General features: G+C 39.4%; 1 protein-coding gene across 1 annotated transcript in view; it reads left to right on the top strand.

Moving 5' to 3' along the window:
- Positions 1-20,738, top strand: part of si:ch211-214p13.7 — a 60,918-nt gene extending 40,180 nt beyond the window's left edge. The window contains exons 3-4 of the mRNA XM_039743657.1: positions 9,485-9,516; positions 20,028-20,738. Of these exons, the coding sequence (XP_039599591.1) occupies positions 9,485-9,516; positions 20,028-20,276 (281 nt within the window). The 3' untranslated portion in view covers positions 20,277-20,738. The remainder of the gene's footprint in view (positions 1-9,484; positions 9,517-20,027) is intronic.
- Positions 20,739-21,154: the final 416 nt, after the last annotated feature.

The following is a 21,154-nucleotide window of genomic DNA, read 5'->3' as shown; positions in this document are numbered from 1 at the left end:
GGCCAATAGAATCGCTGCCGCAGCCGACGCACTGTCTTTGCATTTCCAAAGTGCCCAGATCCAGCTGCTCCATGAACCCAACGGAGGACCGTTGTACGTAAAGCCTGGGGAACCAGAAGTTGCAAACGGTCAGTACCCCCCCTTGGTGCCTGCCATCTTCTGTAGATCACACCATCGTGCAACTCCAGGCTGCCCCACTGCGAATGTAACAACTTGAGTTCCGCCCCGGGAAGACACGGTTTGCCAATCGGGCATTCCTGGGTCTCCAGCCAGCCCCTTACCTCCTCTAGCACTTGGTCGTCTGCTTGTAGTTGCCATAACTGGTCGATGGTGAATGGTTCCCCTGCTCCATCAGTGTCCTCTAGCCCGGCTGCTGATGATGATGGTCCCATACCCCTTTCTTCTTGCCGGCGGCAATATCGACAGTCGTCGGGACGCATGGTCGCCTGGAGAGGGCATCAGCATTTGCATGCTGCCGTCCTGGTCGGTGTTGCACCTCAAATCATACTCCTGAAGTATTTCTATCCACCTTGCCACCTGGCCCTCAGGTTGCCGGAAGTTTAACAGCCATGTAAGGCTAGCATGGTCAGTTCGAATTGTAAACTTAGTGCCCAAAAGGTAAGGCTTGAAGTGTCGTACTGCCAGGATTACTGCCAATAGCTCCCGCCGGTAACGCAGTAATTTTTCTCCGGTCGACTGAGGCTGCAGCTATAGTAGGCCACCACTCTCTCTCGGTCCCCCCTCTGGGAGAGTACTGCGCCAACCCCCACATTACTAGCGTCAGTGTCCAAAATAAAGGGTTGGTTGGGGTCAGGGTAAGCCAGGACAGGTGCACTGGTAAGAGCAGCTTTTAGTTGTTGAAAAGCGGCGCAGTCCTCCGTCCACCCAAACTGTTGGCCCTTACTCGTCAGTTGGTGCAAGGGGCTAGCAATGGTTGCAAAGTTTCTCACGAATCTCCGGTAGTATGAGGCTAAGCCCAGAAAGCTCCGCAGCTCGGTGATGTTGGCTGGTGGGGCCAGTTGCTCACGGCAGTCACCTTCGCTGGGTCGGTAGCCACTCCACTCTCGCTAACCACATGTCCCAGAAACTGAGTCTGTCGGGAGAGGAGGGTACATTTCGCGGGTTCAACCGCAACCCGGCGCTACTGAATGGCTGTCAAGACTTCCCTTAAATTGTGGACAGCCTGATCAAAGTCTCTGGCATGGATTAGCAGATCGTCCAGATAGACCACACATCGGGTTCGGGGAATGTCTTTTAGGACCCGCTCCATCAGTCTTTCAAAGGTGGCGGTCGTTACACAGTCCAAACGGCATCACCTTGAATTGCCACAGCCCTTGTCCTATGGTGAATGCGGTTTTGTGTCGGTCCTCTGGTGCCAGTTCCACTTGCCAATACCCACTGCGCAAGTCCAAGGTGCTGAACCAACAGGATCCAGCCACATAATCCAATGCATCATCGATGCGTGGCAGTGGGTATGAGTCTTTTCGAGTGACTTCGTTTAACCTCCGAAAGTCCACACAGGGCGCCAACCCCCCGTTTTCTTCCGTACCATGACCATTGGTGCAGCCCAGGGGCTGTCCGAAGGCTCAATAACGTCGTTGGCTGCCATCTCACAAATCATTTCCTCGGCAGCTTGACGCTTCGCAAGAGGTAATCGGTGGGGGCGCAAACTAATGGGAGCGGCATGGCCAGTGTCTATGTGGTGTTTCACTAAATTCGTTCTAGTACAGTCCTCCTCTCGAGCCGCAAAAATGTCCACAAAGTCTCTCAATAGTTGTTGAAGTTGCTCCTGCTGTGGCGTTCAGATGTTCCCCACTTCACGGCCCAATTCCTCTACAGCGCAACTGTCTCAGCTGATGGGTGGTCGCGTGAGGAAACCCGTTGGGAAGCACTGGTCTGAGCTGCAACATTCTCCTGGGGTCCCCTTGAGTCTCTGCATCTTCGAACAACGGTCGGGAGCCGGTGAGCCGTGGTATCCAGGCAAATCCAAGCCAGCAGCCCTTCCAGGACGGTTCCAGCCCGATTGGAGCGACACAGTCTCATTACCTAGGCAGAGGACGGCCCTAGACACATCAACACATGCTCCCCAGTGGGCCAACAAGTCCAACCCAATAATGCACTGGTCTTTAATGTCCGCAAGCCAGAATTCGTGGTTGGTCTGGCTCGTCCCTACCACCACAGATAACAGTTTCTTTCCGGGCATTACTGTCCGTTCACCCGTAACCGTCGTAGTTCGCTATTTGTGGGGTCCAGCCCTGGGAAGAAGACTAGCTGTTTCTGGCAACACTCCTTTTCTTAGCAAACAAATAGTGGACCCGTGTCCACTAAGGCACGCATGGCCGTCCATCAATAGTGCAGTCTAGGTATAGTCCAGTGGAAAATCCACAGCGCCCAACTTTGAAGCAGTCTTTGTTGAGGGGTGCTGAAAACGGAGCGAGGGTCCCCTCACGGCCTCACCCGATGTCGCTTTCCCTGCGGTGATGCTGTGCGAGGCAACGGACTTGGGGCAGGGCAATCCCTGGCAAAGTGCCCTGGTTCTCTGCATCGAAAACAGCAGTCCACTCGTTGTCTCTGTCGTGGGGTTGATGTTGATTGGGCGCTGACCTCCACTGCCTCAGACAGGTCCCCTTCTGCCCTTCGTTCAACGGCTCTTGTTAGTCGACTCGGTCGTGGTGTTCGTCTTGTCGGTGACTCAGCCTGTAGTACGTCTTCAACCCGCTCAGCCTCTTTTAGTGCCTCGCTCAAATCTCGGGGTGACGATAGACAGACATGCTGGCGAAGACGTTCTGGTGTGAGGCCCCGCAGGAAAGCATGAAGGCCGAGTTCTTCCCTCACTGCTGTCGAGAAAGTAGGGTAACCTTTTCGTGTATATACCCTGACGTCAGCGGCAAAGGCTCCTATACTCTCACCTTCATGCCGACGTCGGCTAGTCAGCTTGTCTCTGTTGCATTCTGCTGAAGTTCTTTGTCCAAAGCGACGGGTGAGAGCAGCGGTGAGAGCCTGAAGATCACGACACTCTTCTGATGACAGATCAATGAGTACTTGAAGTGCGGGACCCTCCAAGGCAAGGGCCAAGTGTGTCGCAGCTTCCTCGCGGTTCCACTCATTGTGTATCACGGCCAGATCCACTTGTGCGAGGTATGGTTCTAAAGGAGTCAATCCGCTGTATCGCGGCAGCTTAGCAGGTGACCGTGAGAAGCGGACCGTCCGACTGGTAACCTGGGGTATCGCTGCGGCAGCCGACAGCCCCCTCTGGCTCAGAAGATCGCAACACTGTCCGGGGAATACTGGTACCATCAGGCCGGTCTGCTGCTTTTCTCCGCACAGCTCCGCTGATCAGGCGCTCTAACGTAACGCTGTTCTCTAAGATGGCACGCTCTAATTCTTCAAGACTCTGTTCCATAACGGCGTCTTCTAAACAGCCTGGCCTCCCACTTCTGACATCAATGTAGCGACCTGGGGTCGAGTCTTGGAGTTTTAAAGCCGCTTTCTGCCGTGCACCTCTCCCAAGCTGTCGGCTAGCGGATTGCCAGCATTATGCACGCAGCTTTACCCAGCTCTTCAAGTAGCGAGCACTCGTGTCCCATACACCACACGACTACGAGTGTCTCGGCAGCACGCAGCTGTACCCAGCTTCTTAAGCAACGAGCACTCGTGTCCCATACACCGCACGACTCCGAGTGTCTCGGCATTAATTGCTTAGATAAAATCTTAGCAATGAATAACAGCTCTGTCCTGTTGTATCTCTTTATTCACAGATAGCCAGTAAACAAAGCTCGACATTATTGCACTGCCATGGTCAAGGTCATGCACGAAGACACATTTCACATAACCGGTACTTTTTACAAAATAAATAACCCCGGACGGCGATGACCCAAACCCACCCAACTAATTGAACACAAACACAACAATTATTTACAAGTTAAGACATTAATAAATACAACAGGAAAAACATTATAAAAAGCAGTGAACGTACAACCTTCCCACAATGCATCACTCCGGCAGCGCTGACTGCCGGGTCGCTACAATATATTTCACTTCTTTCCCTCAGTTCAGGTATAGTTCTATGCTAAAATGCCCTGATCCTACTGCTTAGCAGTACCTTTAATTATTTGATAGTTCCCAGACTATTATTAGGGAGAGACTTCACTGAAGTGTTGAGGATTATAATGTCCTTGCAAGAGTAATGAGTCCTCCTTATGGTACCTCAGAATGTCTATGTCTTATTTTTTGATGATAGCTGAGCACTGTTAACACTGTTTCTGACAGTAACATCATCTCAACACCATTTTGGGAATGTTTGGTTTTCTTGGGCATCATCATTTTATGCAGTTTTTGGTGGCTGCAGTCATCTTGTTCATTGTTGCTATGCTAGCTGCCAGTCAGGTGACAAGGAGATCATCTGACATGTCTTGTCATCACACTCTGCCTGTATAGGATGGCGGCACACAACAACTTGTCATCATAGTTCAGGATCAGTTTCTAAAAATGAAAACAATAAAGACTTGTTAAAGTATTAAACTAGTTATTGTTGTCAATTCCAGTAATTTGTATATTTGTCATTGGCTTAATACATTTTTTTGACACTTTATATTTTTATGTCTCAAAACTATGCTGCTTTTAGTTTCACTGTCATTTTTTGTTTCTCTTTAGTCTTGAGACATGTATTTTACTATTACATTTTTATTCTAATGCCCCTTTTTTGTCAGTGGGTGCTACCATTTTAGGGTCTTCTCACTAAAACTTATGTCACATTATACAAATTATAGTCATGGTGTGTGTCAGATTTGTCAACTGCAGTTTCTGAATCTAATCGATGGACAATGTAAATTTACTGAACACTGATGACCCTGTCACATTTACCAACCTTCCTGCAGTCGCGCTCACCCTGTTTTCTGACAGCCAGTAGTGTGCTGCCTGATGGAGCAATTGCTATACAAAGGATTAGCAGCTACGACAAGTTTGGCTGCAATCTTTGTTCTTTTTTCACCCATTCTATCGTGGTTCATAAACGTGAGAAGTGAGATAGATAGGCTTTTCTTCTGTTTGAGGGGCCCAAAACACCTGCATTTCTTACTTATCATCACTGCATAATATGCATTGTTATATCCTAATGAGCATTCATTAATTGTTAACTGTCATGCACACACAGCTTGCTTGTATGATTAAAGACTAAATTAAACCTGTCATGGACTAGTTGGAATGAGTCAAAGGATATGTCACCTTAGGTGACTACATTTCACAAATGCGGACCACCAACTGTCACTAAAATTATGTAAATGAAGGCTACAACATAGTGAGATAGTCTTAAAACACTGCTGTCTGTTGCCGTGTGTGAGTTCCCCTGGAGGTTGCAGTACATAACATCTTGAGTATTAGGTCATTTAAGCTGGTGACACGCTACAGTCTTTGTCCAACTTTGATTAGAATTTTAGTGACAAATGACTTTTGATTAGGTTCTACTTGCTTGGTTTATGTTTTGACTGTGTTTATTTGCAAAATCGATAGTTGTTATAGTTTTGACTCTTGCTTTGCTTTTAGTATTTTTATTTTTGGTATTTGTGTTCATCTCTTGGTTCTTTTTCCTCACCCTCATTGCCTGCATATTCCATCATTCCTGGAAGAAGAGTTAAGAACAAAGGAAATAAGTCAGTTTGAAACCTTATTGCAATGTGATTTTGACGTGTTTTGGTTTTCACAATTGGTTTAGTTAGCTTTTTGGTACTCAAACACCAGCCTTTGTCATCAGCTATCAAAAAAAGGAGGACAATTTGTGTAACTGGCCGCCTGTGGCCTGTGATTACTTTGTTTAATGTTTTAAGTGAATAGTGAGAGACATGAGAAATTACAAGAGTTCTAAAGTATACCACTACTTCCACAGCACGAAAATGGGTCTCGTTTTCCTAAACCCAGTTAACAGCATGGATTTTTTGTTTTGAGATTGGAGGTATAAATTGGAAAAGAAACATATTGTGTGGTTGCTAATTCAGCTGTAGACCGTTGTGGAAACAGAGGGTGACTGGGCATTGCTGGATGGTGAAAATCATATGGCAAAGCCGCAGCATTTTCTCAAAGGTAAGGCTGTTTTCTTCGTAACTATAATTTTACTTTAATGCTGAGTACACCCTCAAGCATTCAATTTTCCTCGAAACTGATCTAGCAAGAGGTACGTTTGTGCTGCCACATTGAACTGCTTTGCGATAGTTGGGTAAGCTAAAAGCAGTGTATGTGTACTCTGGAAAACTGAATTATTCTGTGAGTCTCTGCATTAGCGCTACTTGGTGCCTGGTCTGTCCCATTTCCCGTTTGATCATTATGATCCCTTTTGGCAGCATCATCTTCCAAAATACAGCAACACAGATTTGAACAATGTCTAAATTATGAACTTCAAAATCATCAATTAACTTAGAGAATACATAGGGTTTGGACTTCTAAACTGCTGCAACAAAGCCTTTAATTTGAATTACACAGCTATTAGTTGTGAAGGAACAATCCATAGCATCAAGTAATGAACCTTATATACATATACCATATGATTCACGCTGAAACAGTGTGGGTGTGGCACAAAAATGTGAAGTGGAAGCCATGTTATTTGTTGCACTTCATGTTGATATTTTTTTCAGGAATTTAAGATTTTATTTTCTTTATTATTCTGGCATTTTTTGAATTGAAGTGAATTTACTTTTATGGAGCTGTTCCCAAGCCTAGATAAATGGGGAGGACAGGCATCAGGAAAGGCATCACACAGAAACCTCTATTGGAGAAGTCTAGTCAAAAAAATAGCAACCCCATATAAAAATGGGAATGGTTACAGAAGAAGAAGATTCCTTTTTCACCAGTATTGTGTAATTTAAAAAGTTATTTTATTTTCTTATTTTGAAAAGATTGCAATGTCATGTTGACATCTATAGGACAAAGTTGTTTTAAAGAAGAGTTGGTTGGTTACTTTGACTCTTTGTTAGGTGCCTACTCCAGAAACCAGGGCCCTCATATATAACGCCATGCGTAGAATTCGCACTATAACATGACATAAGCACAAAAGCTAAAATGTGCTTACGCACAGAAAAATCTAGATGCAGGAATCTGTGTGTACTCCAACTTCCACGTTCTTCCACTCCATAAATCCCGGTCAGCTTGAAAAGTAACGCTCCTGCACGCGCTTTCTGTCCCCGCTCCCAACTCCTCCCAGAATTACGCCTCTTTGAATATGCAAATCTATATCAATTGCCCTTAATCTCAGCCTTCTGTGAAAAGACAATAGGAAAATATAAGAATTTCAGCGAATACCAAGTGGAGGCAAAGGAAAAACATACTATTTGTTGGTTTAAACAGTGGTATAAACAACAAAAGGTAGCTGATCACCTGACATAGTCGCACAGTGCCCAAAGTAAAAAAGAAGTCACATATCAAAGTCGCTGTGAAAAGGCGAGTTGCAGCCCACCGTCTGAGTTTCATATGAAAGCTTATTAGGGTACAGAGAAAAAAAAAGGCACACAGTAGGAAAAAAGCACGAAATGTCAACTTCAATCTCGAAATTTCCACTTTAATTACGTAGTTTATTTTGTCATTAAAGTAGAACATCATTAACTTCATCTTAAAATAATTTAATTAACAAGTTTCTTAAATCACATCGTAATTAAATTTGCACATTAAATGCTTTGTTTGATATTTGATCTTTTGCTTTATGTGTGTGAATCACTACGTGCTTCCACTTTCTCTTTCTCTGACAGGACACAGAATCCATTAAATTCGTGATATTACAGCTCTCTAGATAATTAAAATACTGAGATGTATACATGATATCTTTTTCATGATGATAGGAGTTAAAGCATGTTATTAAACAGGGGAATATGGTGTGTGATTGTGCTCGACCTTCGATGAAATTATTGTAGCAGTACTATCTCTTTCAAACATACTACTCTCTAATTCCTATCCTTACTTTTCTTTCTCCACATACCTAATCGCCACACAATCAGCTCTGTAATAGACGTTAAGCCATCTGTAAGCTTACAACGACGATTCTTCAAAACTTTTAACGAACATCGAAATATCTTTGTAGTACAAGTTTAATTATTCTATCCATCTATCCTTCTACTGTCGCGTCAGCCCCAGAAAGAATACAGCACAAGGTAGGATCAATCCGTGAATTAGCTAGCGCTACAGAACCGTGTCCTCACATGTTTAATTATTAACAGCACAGATTATTTAAATGAAGTTAAAGTTTTATCTATATAATATAATCAACATATTTTGCTGCATTTCATCTTAAAAATTTTATCGTCATCATATGTAAATACGCGCTTTATAAAGTGGCGTAGGTTGTGCAATATTATAACTGAGGTGCAAGTTTACAGTGGGGTGATTGTACTTATAAGTGCAAACAGTTCTACAAGGAGCACCTGATGGACTGATTGACTGTTTCTGAACTGCGAGGTCCATACAGGAAAGTCTTTGAAACGTTTTGCCGTGGCTGAGGCAGGGTGGGCTTGATGCTGTATACCGATATTTCACATTTTGTATTTTCATATTTAACATTTTGTATATCATTCTCCCAGGTTTAACTTTTTCCTGTTTTTGATATTTGTTTACATCTCCTGGTCGGCTAACACAGCCTTTGTGGCCTGTCACTTTGTACTTCCTGGCAGTAAATTGGCAAACTGTTAAACCAATGATCCCCACATGCTCTCTGCTTGTTGAAAATGGGGGTATCGTACCAAATCACTTTTTTAGCTTGGGCTGGCAATCTGTTGGCTTCTTTTCTGTGAAGTGTAACGCGCACATGTAACATTTTTTCAAGTTAAGTGCCTTCAGCCACAGATCTCCTCATGTTTCACTGGATCCACATTCTATTTGGTGTAATACTTTGGGCTCAAATCACATATCACTGAGATGCATTTATGAGTGCATATACCCAAAAGTCTAACTGTCAATTTACAAATGTACTTCTGACATCTGTGTCTCAAACTAGACGACATGTTGATTTTTTGTTATTACAATAAACAACTTTTGGTTCTTTAAGTTTGAGTCTTTAAAGTTGATGATTCTTATATTTGCATATTGAGATTCTGCCCACTAACTGAAACTCAAACATGCAAATAATCTCTTTGTAATGTTTCTGCCTGTTATCATTTTGCTGTTTTGACACAACAAAGACCCACTTTCTTTTTTTTTTTTTTTTAGGTGTACAGCATATCTTACATACATCAATTAAATAATCAATGCTTAACATACAGTAGACAGCTGCTTTCAGATCAACATATAGGAAGCAACAGAAAAGGGTTACATTTTTTAATGTATTTATTTTGGAGATGAAGCAAGTTATTAGGCCAGTGCTTGCACTGTAAAAACATGGAATCAATATGCACAAAAAATCTATGTAAGCTGCAATAAACTTTTTTAACTTGCTGTTATAATTTTCACAGTGTGTAATAAATTCATTAGTTACATTACAACCAGCTCATTGATTATGATTTTGTCATTTTAGGAGAAGAAACATTCTATGCAGATGTAAAACCTGTAAGTTTTCCTTCTTTTTATCTTGTATCTTTTTGAGAAAGTAATTATTTACTTTGAATTATATATATATATATATATATATATATATATATATATATATATATATATATATATATATATATATATATTCATTTTATTAATTTAATTTGTTATTGTTTCTTCATTTATTTAAATGGCTTACAGGAAGCACTAAATGGGATAATTGTAGACTCAGCAAATGTGCACAGCATGAATGGGAAAGACTATAAACAATTTTCAATAAACAGTTTGGTGGTTAAACTTTTACAAATTTAATCAAATAATTTATGAAAAAAATGACTGCATTGAATATCCTATATATACTGTATATAAGTAACAAATCTGAGATTGAGTTATTTTTCTATGATGCTTCTTTGTCAAGACATGAAATTAATATAGATGCACATTAAGGTATAAATCCCAGATTGCAAGCCAAGATATAAAAGTTAGTTATTTATTTTCTATTCAGGAAATCATTGACTACATTCAATAGATCATTGCTACATTTACAAATATTCTGTTTTCTACTGTAACATTAATGAAGAAAAAAATGAGTGAATTGGTGGCTCTGTGCTGGTATTTGGAGGGCTGCTGGTGCAAATTCCATTCCTGCCAGAAGGGATCTTACTCCGCTGAGCCCTTGAGCAAGGCCATTAGTCTGAAAATGACTCCAGGGGTGCTGTACAATGAAGGACCCCTCTGGGAATAGTAAACTATATATAAAAAAATGAAATGTTAAAAATGTAATTTAGATATTGTGCAGATGATGGTATAATGAATGAGGGATTGCACTGTCGCTTTTTCATTTTTCAGGTATTAATGTTCTGTCATTTTTACAGTATTATTGTATATTATATAATAGTACAGTGTGGCATAGTAAAGTATAATATAGTATAGTATAGAGTAGGGTTTGTCAGATAAATCTGACCCAGGGCATACTTCATGAAGGCAAATATCCGCCTACATACACGCACACAAAGAAACAAAGCACACACTTTAACAGTTTCACTCCTGGATTCTCTGATCCAATCAGCTACTCATTCTCATCACACATGCGTAAAGTTAGTTCAAACCGGTCAAGTTTAGATCTATGCAAGATAAGAATCATCAGGCATATGTTGCAATCAGTTCATCCTGGTGTTATCATCATTCTAAATAGCCTAACCCAAGTATTCAAATTCACATTTATTTCTAATGAAAGTCAGCATTAGGTGTCTACAATCACATAACGTTTACTCATTAGCCAGGAAATGTCATGGTTTGGCCAAAGTTCCCTTTTTAGAATTTAGGAACAATACATTTTTAGTCAATTTTTTCTCTTTTAATTTTTTTCTGCTTATCAATCATTATGCAATTTTCTTTGGGTCTTTTAATTTTTGATGCTTTTTATTTTCCTCATTTTTAGTATATGTAACCTATGGTCATTCATAGTATTTATAATCTAAGGGGGCAGGACCCCTCAAAGCTACAATTGTAGGGAATGCCATCTGCCTGTAAATAACACTGGTGTTGTCTCAGCACTATCGCTGAGATATTAGTATCCACCTACTGATGTCTTGCTGTAATCCTTTGCATCTCCCTGTATTTTAAAGTTCTCATTTTTGATCTTTGACTTTGGATGTTCAGCCGTTGGTTTTGATTTTTGATTTTGTTTTGATTGTTGTTCATCTTTGAGTTGCATCTGCCTCTTTGAGGTAATATTTTCATACCTTTTTGTTTGAAATTAGAATCACCTATTTACTAAAAAAAATCATAATTAATATTTTTTTTATTTTAGGCCAGGGATTTTATGGGTACTCTCTTCAATTTTGAGAATGATATGTTGGGCCTTTTTATTTTTGAAGGTGAAGACATGATTTTAGTTTCATGAGCCATGCATGATCATAATAGGAAGAAATATTCAAAATTCATATCAAATTTAGCTAGCAAAAAATGTCTCTGTCAGAATGTCTTCAATAATCAATCAACCAAAAATGATCTCTTAGAAACAGTTGCTATCATGAAGAATATAATTTGATTTAGCACTGCCTTCAGAAGCAAAATAGTCACCTGTTCACTAACTCAAAAAGAATAAGTAACAAGCTATACGGATACTTGCTAATGCATCATTCAGATACATGATAAATAAATGCTGCCAGTCAGACTGGTTATATATTCCTAGTCACTGATGAAGCAACAGACGGCACAGACATGGCGCAGTTATTTGTGCATTTGTGATGAATGTCTGAGGGGCTTTCTGTAATCACTCTTGAACACTCCTACTCACCCTACTGCTAGGCACTGGCTTTATAATCAAAGTAGCAAATGAAAAGTGATTATTTAATTATCTTGTTATGAACCGTAAGATATGGAGTCTGAAATCAAAGTGGCAAGAATGGAGTGAATTATTTAATTTTGTTGTGAATTCTCTCCTGCACCTTGAATGCTTTCTTAACATGAATTCATCACCTGCTACTTTCAAACATGTGCCTGCATTTATAGATGCCTGACATTTACAGATTCTACACAATTTAAATAAAATTGAAAATAAAATGTGCTGGAGGGAGGCAGGAGCCAGAGAAAACTTACATGCTAATTGATCTCAGGTATAGAGTGATGATTTTCCAGAATGATGTCGTACAGATTGCTTGAATAAGCAAAAACGAGTAGTTTATTTAGAACATCCTGTTGCAAATGGTTCCCTAACAAATCTGCTGTCTGGGTCACAATGATACCATTAAAATAATAAAATGCAATCTCACCTTCATTGTGTCTGGTGCTCTCCTATCTTTCTCTTAAATTATATTTCAAGCCTTGTTGTAGAGCTCAACTCCAAGTCCTCAAATCAACTCTCATCTTTCTCTCTGGTAGCCGTTTACCACCCACCCTGCTACTCAGTTCCCTTGGCAAGTACTGCCTGCTCTAAAATAAAAAAAGTTTTCTCACAGCCATACTATATGACACTCTACTATACTATTATATTGTAACAAGATAGACATGATTATTTTAAATTATATCTAACAATAAATATTACTGAACACATTAACAACTACAACTCTCACCAAAGCAATGGGCATTGTGCTTTAAAGTTTTAATTATTTCATGTTTGCATTGGGCTCCTGTCATTCCTTCACCTTTCCTAAATAGCTGCACAACAAATATCCATATTATTATAGGCCTAAAATTCCATTCAGAAAAAAAGATCAATAATATTTCTATTTGTTTTCTTAAATAAAAGGTCCCAAATTTACTGCCACAAGCAAAGCTATTGAAAGCTGGAAACCATGTGTGAGCTACTGCCTCTCCCCTCCGATTCACACTTGATTGCATTTGGGTAGTCTTTTTACCTCAGAAATTATTCTCCTGCTCCTGTCATTGAAATTTTTAAGCATTGCCTCTCAAGTGTGAACAACAACAACAACATTTATTTATATAGCACATTTTCATACAAACAGTAGCTCAAAGTGCTTTACATATTAAAGAATAGAAAAATGAAAGACACAATTATAAAACAAAATAAATCAACATTAATTAACATCGAATAAGAGTAAGGTTCAATGGCCAGGGGGGACAGAAAAACAAAAAAACTCCAGACGGCTGGAGAAAAAATAAAATCTGTAGAGATTCCAGACCATGAGACCGCCCAGTCCCCTCTGGGCATGCTACCTAACATGAATGAAACAGTCCTCTTTGGATTTAGGATTCTCACGGAAGGGCTTGATGATGATGATGATGGTGACGTAGACTTCTGCCTTTTAATCTGTCCATCATTGTTGGAGCATCATGAAGCTTTGAGTAGGTTTCCGGTTTTCCGTAAGAAACCAGAAAAAGAAACAGAAAAGAGAGTAGGGATCGTACCGATTTTAGAGCCACCATGAATAGTTATTTTGAGGAAATTGAACATATAGAGTATCAGGATTAAGTTAAATTAAGATTAAAATGAAGTTATAAAAAGGCCATGTTAAAGTAAATGTAAAGTAAAGTAAAGTGAACAAGAAGACAGTAATCACGTCAACCTGTGCTATAAATAAAATCAGGTTTCTTTTCATTTTTCTCAGAATTTTTCTTATCTGAGTACAGAAACCATGAAGACAAAGTCCGTAAAGCTGAGTGTTGTGTGGTACTTGGAACTTCCATAGTAGCCACATACAGGTAACCAATGACGTTGGCTCTTTCAAAATGTAAGGTTCTGATTTAACGAATAAATCGATTCAGTTTCGAATCAGTGTCATGTTACAGAATGCAATGAAATTGTTATTTCCAAGTTTAACCAACATACAACATGCTGCCACAGGATGGCACAGAGTGGACAGTGCTTTCTGCGGGATATTCCCTCAGATTGGTATGTTCTTTAGTGAAAAGATTGTTCTACTATAAGTGCACTAGTTTAAGCCCTATTAAAACATCAGTGTTTTTTTGCACCGGATAACTCATGTTTAGGATTGGCCACTTTCATGACTCCAAAATGGAGGACACTACGCATGACAGAAACTGACAAGACACAAAATGAAAACCATAACCATATTACAGAGCTGAATTTAGTCTGAAGTGAAATCTGACCTGAGAGAAAACCAAAGTGTATGAAAAACCCAAAGATACACCACCAAGAATTTCCTGCAGGCTAAGGGTTTGCTAAATGCTTATGTGAAGGTCATACTGGTTTGAAGCTCTGCCTTCAAATTGTCAAAATCCACATCACATGGATAAAGCCTGCAGAAATGCATGGAATTCATCTTTCCAGAACTTTAAAATTAATATTTATATATCACTTTGAACTGGAAGAGGCTTTCATTTTCACATTTTCTAAAGAGTGTATGCAGCTATAGCTAGATTGGCTAGATTTTTTTTAATCAGTATGCTGCTGCTGGAGTATATGAATTTCCCCTTGGGGATTAATAAAGTTTCTATCTATCTATCTATCTATCTATCTATCTATCTATCTATCTATCTATCTATCTATCTATCTATCTATCTATCTATCTATCTATCTATCTAACTGTTCATTTGACTTTGCAATCTGTTAAGAGACCCTACTTCCCTGACTGTGTTAAACCAGTGAAATATAAGATGTTTTATTTGTAACATGTTAAATAATAATATCAATAGTAAAAGGAGAGTACAGACTGGAATCCATCTAGACTTTGTTCTGGCCAGAGGACAGGGTGCTGAAAAACCAGACTACCTGACCTGAAGCTGGACATCTGGCCACTTTAGCCCCAACTCACTTGAAGACTGTTTCTTCATTCTGAGTAGCAGAGTTATCAAATGGACTATATAAAGTAAAATATCCAGATGATTGTTATTCGTCTACATACTGTAGGCTTTACAACATTACCATTGGAGATGAGTTAAACAATTTATATAATACTAGCTGTCTAAGCCTGAGCTGTAAAATGCACAGGCTCCTAGAAACTATTGAAATCATCAGAAAAAAATTGAATTGTAGAGATGTCAGGTAATTGAAAGGAAGTACTCTGGGCATCTCCCTCCTAGGAGGTTTTGTTTTGCCGACGAACTCACGTAGTTTGTGCATTAGCAGCAGGAGGAAAAGTAAAAGGGACAACGTTTTGACAATGTGTTCACCTCACTTGTGTATTAGTGGTTGGAGAAAAATGAAAAGGGATACTGTTTTGACGATGTGCTCGTCTCGCTTCTTTAATAGCAGATAAGCGAGTCACTCTCTCTTTGGATGTTTCGTTTTGCTGACGTGCTAGCCTCGCTTGAATATCCTCGGAGGTGGAGCCCTTAGTCCGACTCCACCTCTCACTTCCAGGCCAGACAGACACACACTGTAGAAGTTTATATATAAGAAGTGAATTTGCAGGAAACCTCAGCATTTTGTTTCTCACAAAAATTAATACAATAAAATGTGTCTTGAGGTGACTGCTAGATAATAGGATGGATGTTTGGGAGGATGTTTTGGGGGCAAGGGTGGGTAGAAGAGGTGGGATTATCAGTGGTGACTTTCCATGTAGTGTTTTCCTGTTGAGAAAGCATAGTAATTTGCACAGTGGTGCATTTTGGTGTGTCTTCATGTGGAATTTATGTAGCAGTTTCAAAAAAATGTACTGCACTCCTCCACAATGATGTGAATGAGAGGTATAAATAAAACTGATTTCACCAGCTGGAATGGATTATGTGCTTTATGCAGCTGCAGAAAACCACGCAGGTAAACTCAGAAGCGTGAACGAGGTTTTAGAGAGCGGTATTCCTTCTTTCCCACCCCACCACCCAAAAAAACCTTTTAAAGTTCCAAAAACTCTTTAGTGAGCTTCACATTTCACAATTGCAAAATCAACCACAAAGTTTATTTTAGTGTCAGTTTTGTGAAGCTGTGTATGAATCTAAACCTGACTTTTTCACTCGTCACGAGCTACCATTGTGAAATTTTCAATGAATACCCACATTTATGTAAATTTTCAGAATTTGCTTATGTTTTACTAATTAATTGAGACTTTTAAAATGTACAGGGACTTGTTTGTTGTTAGATATTGACATTTGATAAACAAAGCAAAGAATCTATATGGAAAGGAGAGGTCTCTAAACAAACACAACTGACATCTTCCCAATAATTAAGAACAAATACATTTTAAAGGGTGTTCACTTAGAAGAGCAACCCATTTTAAATAAGATCTCAACTATTTAAGGAAAATGTATATTTCCTGTTATCCTCACACTTAGCATTTTGGCATGACCACACCAATCATATGACTCATAATTTTAAATAGCAAACCTTTTCTTTCTTGAACTTTCTTCTGTTTCAATTAATCAACTTGCAAGGATGATGAGGAGATAAAAGGCCAATTTCTTCGCAAGCATATCAACTGAACTCCAGATGTGTGCCACACTGCCCAATAAAATGTGTTGGTGTGAGACTGACACTTAACAGCACTTCGCCTTTTATTCCCACAAGGAGATATGAAGGCAGAGAGTGGCTTTTATCAATATGACACTTGCACATAGAGTGGATTCAGAAAGTATTCAGACCCCATAACATTTTACCCACATTTTGCTGTGTTATAGCCTTGTATTAAAGTAATTTAAATTATTTTTCCAACATCAAGCAACACACAATACCCCAGAATGATAGAATGAAAGTGAAAACAGGTTTTCAGAATATATATATATATTTTTTTAATAATAAAATAACTGAAATATCACACTGACACCAATATTCAGCCACTTTGCTGTGACACTTGAATTTTGGCTCAGGTGCATCCCATTCTGTTGATCATTGTTAAAATGCTTCTACATCTTGTTTGGGGTCCACTTGTAGCCAGTTGAATCGATTGGACATTGGAAAGGCACACACCTGTCTATAGAGGGTCTGACGGCTGACAATGCGTATCAGAGCATAAACCAAGCCATGAGGTCAATGGGACTGCCTGCAGAGCTTAGAGACAAGACTGTGGTGAGGCACAGATCTGGGGAAGGTTACAAAAAATCCTGCAGCATTGAAGGTTCCTAAAAGCACAGTTGCCATCATTATTCTTAAGTGGTAGAAGTTTGGAACAACCACAACTACTGCTAGAGCTGGACTTGTGGCCAATCTGAGCAATTGTGAGACAAGGCCCATGGTAAGAGAGGTAACTGACATGCTAATGGTCAATCTTGGCAGAGTTTCAGAGAATATGTGTGGAAATGGAAGAAGATTCCCAAAGAATGACCATCACAGCAACACTCCATTTATCTGAGCTTTATGACAGAGTGGGCAGACAGAAGCCTGTCATTAGCAAAAGAAACAAGAAAGCCAAAGAGTTTGCAAAAAGTCACCTAAAGGATTCTCAGACTGTGAGAAACAAGATTCTCTGGTCTGATGAAACTAAGATTAGTGTTATATCTGAAGGAAACCTGTGGACTACCAGTCTGCCAATAAAGCGTGGTGGTGGCAGCATCAGGCTGTGGAGTTGTTAATTCAGCAGCAGGTATTGGGAGACTAGACGCGGTTTAGGAAAAGCTTAACAGAGCAAAGTATAAAGATATCCTTAAGAAATACAGCACTCTGGATCACAGATTGGACCAATGGTTTACCTTTCAACAAAACAATGACCCTAAACACAAAGCAAAAAACAACACAGGAGTTGCTTAGGGACAACTCTTGAAATGTTTTTGAGTTGCCTGGCCAGAGTCTGGACTTGAACCTAATCAAACCTCTCGAGAGAGACATGAAATTAGTTGTCCACAGCAGGTTTCCATCCAACCAGAAAGAGCTTGAGAAGATACGGAGAAAAGAATGGCAGAGAATCCTGAAATCCGGTGTGAGAAACTTGTCACGTCACACCCAAGAAGACTCCAGGCTGTAGGGGCTTCAACTAAGAACTGAGTAAAGGGTCAATGTAATATTTCAGTTTTTTATTTTTACTATATTTGCAAACATTTTTTAAATTTTGTTTTCACTTTGTCATTCTGGGGTAATTAGTGCTGCATTATGTGTGGGAAATAATTTTAAATGCCTGCAGCAAAAGGCTGCAACATATTGAACTATTAAAAAAATTGAAGGGATTTAAATACTTTCTTAATCCACTGTAGATGAACCAACAATTGTGATACTGTTTGAGGAAACTTGAAACCTCTGAAATACTATAAATAAAATGTATTATTATTATTATTAGTGGCAGCACAGTGGTGCGGTGGGTAGCGCTGCTGCCTCGCAGTTAAGAGACTCAGGTTCACTTCCCAGGTCCTCCTTGCGTGGAGTTTGCATGTTTTCTCCGTGTCTGCGTGGGTTTCCTCCGGGTGCTCCGGTTTTCTCCCACAGTCCAAAGACATGCAGGTTAGGTGTATTGGTGATTCTAAATTGTCCCTAGTGTGTGCTTGGTGTTTGTGTGTGTGCGTGCCCTGTGGTGGGCTGGCACTCTGCCCGGGGTTTGTTTCCTGCCTTGCACCCTGTGTTGGCTGGGATTGGCTCCAGCAGATCCCTGTGACCCTGTAGTTAAGATATAGCATTTTGGATAATGGATGGATTATTATTATTACTGTTTGACCAAATGGTCATGTTCTTGCTGCAGAATTTTATAATCAAAACTAAAAGTGTCATTTATACTGATTTATTTGAAGAATCAGATTAGTTTGGTATAAACCATATTAAAATGTACAAAGAATTTAAAAGCAGTGAGAGCTGCAGTGGCTCGAGTTAGATTCTCATCGTACAAACGATACGTTGTCAGCTTTGTAGAATGTTCTCTGCCTTTTTTGTTGCCTTGGTAGCCTTGTTTTTATAAGCAAAAACAGCTGCAGCTCTCTACAGTATGTCCATTGTTTATTTCAAATTAGGGGATTTTTTTGCATTTGTATTTTTCCTAATCCTATCTACCACATCTGCAGGTAGTGCAATGAATGACATCACTTTCCTAGGCAGTGTTAAAATAGACACAGTGTACTTACGTTGGCTGAGCACCTCCACCAAAGTCAGCAGTGACTCATTACATATAATTACGAATATGAGAATTTTGACCCAAAAGAAGAGACCATCCAATCCATCAAGCTAGTTGCCTCACTGTAAATCATCGACAAAAGTTATAAAGTACACGTGAACTATATGACTCAAAAGATTGTTCCAGATTTCTGTAAAGAACAAAGGTGACAATCAATCAATTAATTGATCAATCATGTAGCTAATAAAAGATCTATATTAGTTATTAAAAATGAGGTATACTTTCAGATTTACTAAATGGGTTTCTTCACTACTGTAAAGTGACATGCTCTGCAATATTGCAAATGGTTATTTGAGCCTTTTTACAGAATGACAAGATTGACAGATAACCGGCCAATCTTTTTTAGACGTTTAGAGTGAGTTTTTTTTAACACATCATACTCATGTCCTGTGATAAACTGTCACTCTGTCCCTAGTGTGTTTCCTGCTTGTTTCGAATGATTCTAGGTTAGGCTCTGACTTTCCAATCATTAAGTTGTTTTGAGAATGTTATGCCATGTTATGTTGTGCAACAGTGTGAGTGAGTAGGCTCTGAGATGGACTGGCACTTTGTCCAGGGGTGGCTGCCTAATATAGTCCCCCACAACCCTGAGCTGGATTAGGTTGGTTTAATAATGTTGTGTAATATTATAGCTTCTAGAAACGCACTGTATTTTAAAGAAAGGGCTGTTGGCAATGGAAAGGGTTTTGTTTGAATAAGCAGCCACTGGAGTTCAAAGTCCTGTTCTTTCGTCTTTAGATAAACCGTTGTCACAAAATAAAGCAAATCAAATTGCGTGGTTTACTTTTAATGTAATCAGTTTCTTTGCATTTCACTGTGTCAGAACACATGTGTAGGTGGCAGTAACAATAACTCATTCATTCACTGAGTTTACTCCAATACAGGGTTATGGGAAAGCTTGTCACACCAAATGCAAGGCAGCAGCCAACCCAATTAACTGTTTGATTAGTAGGCTTAATGATTCAGGTTTCTCTGGTGAATAGTGAGTGGTTAATTCGAGAAACTAATGTGCTGTATGTTCATGAATATATAGTAAAGATGAAAATGTGTTGTAATATTATTTTTTTTTCTTAAATCTAGGTGGAAAACACGATGCCCAAAGAAGAACTACTTTATGCTACAATTGATCATGGCAATTCTTCCAAAACGGACCAGCCAATCAAACATGAAGATGATTCCTGTGCTTATGCTCAGGTCACAGTGCCAGCAGCCAAAACAATAAAGGACTCCATGGATGACTGTGATTATGCTCAAGTTACAATAACAGCAGTAAAGAAAAAAGACAGCTCCGTGGAAGACTGTAGTGACGACTATGTTCTAATGGGCTAACTGTGTCCTGAATATGCTGAAGGGTATTTTAAAGATTATGAAATACATTCTTCAGACTTGACAGCTCAACATCTTGCACCAGTTCCGACAGTTATAGCTCTGTTGACAAAGACACAAATTATTTCATGTCTAATTGTTGAAAAACATTAGTGATGTGGACCCTCTTATCAATATAGTCTTTTTTGTTTTTTTATTTTTCATATTATATTTGGAAGAATATATATGTTCAAGAAAGATTCTGAGACTCTTTATGCTTTGTTGTGGAGAAATCCTTTGCCTTTGAAATATTTTTTGCAAGTAAATATTTGTTTTTTATTGTATTAATTAATCATTAATACAATAATTAGGAATTTTCATTAAGATCTGAGATTCTATAACTAGAGAATTCAATATGAATAGTGGTGTGCACTATTGTTATTTTTATACTATATTTATTTGTCAATAAACATTTTCCATATCTTACTAGACTCCCAATTTGATTTGTTTTTGCCATTTTGTTTTTAATCAAATCTTATTATTATTAAAGAAATTTTGCAGCTCTCTTTTGCTTTTGATTTGGGTGACAGGTAAAAATGAAAATGAACAAATCATCTTGTAGAGGAATATATAAATGAAACTGTAAGCTGTTTGGATGTCGGGTTGTTTGCTAATCATACAAAAAATGGCCACATTTTCACTAAATTTAGCATGTGCCTTGCTGTTGGCCCAGCTTAAAATTTTGTCACATCAGAAAGAGGGGTAACTCAAAAACCAGTGCTGACATAGGGACTACAATTCCCATCAGGCAACAGGAGTGCATTGGGGCTGACCCAAGGATTGGCATGTACAATGTTTTGTACCAGCCAAAGCAGAATCTCATCAACCACAAATACATACAG

Source organism: Polypterus senegalus, chromosome 2 (assembly GCF_016835505.1).
Source record: "Polypterus senegalus isolate Bchr_013 chromosome 2, ASM1683550v1, whole genome shotgun sequence".
Classification (NCBI taxonomy): Eukaryota; Metazoa; Chordata; class Cladistia; order Polypteriformes; family Polypteridae; genus Polypterus; species Polypterus senegalus.
This window is presented reverse-complemented; position numbering and strand designations above follow the sequence as displayed.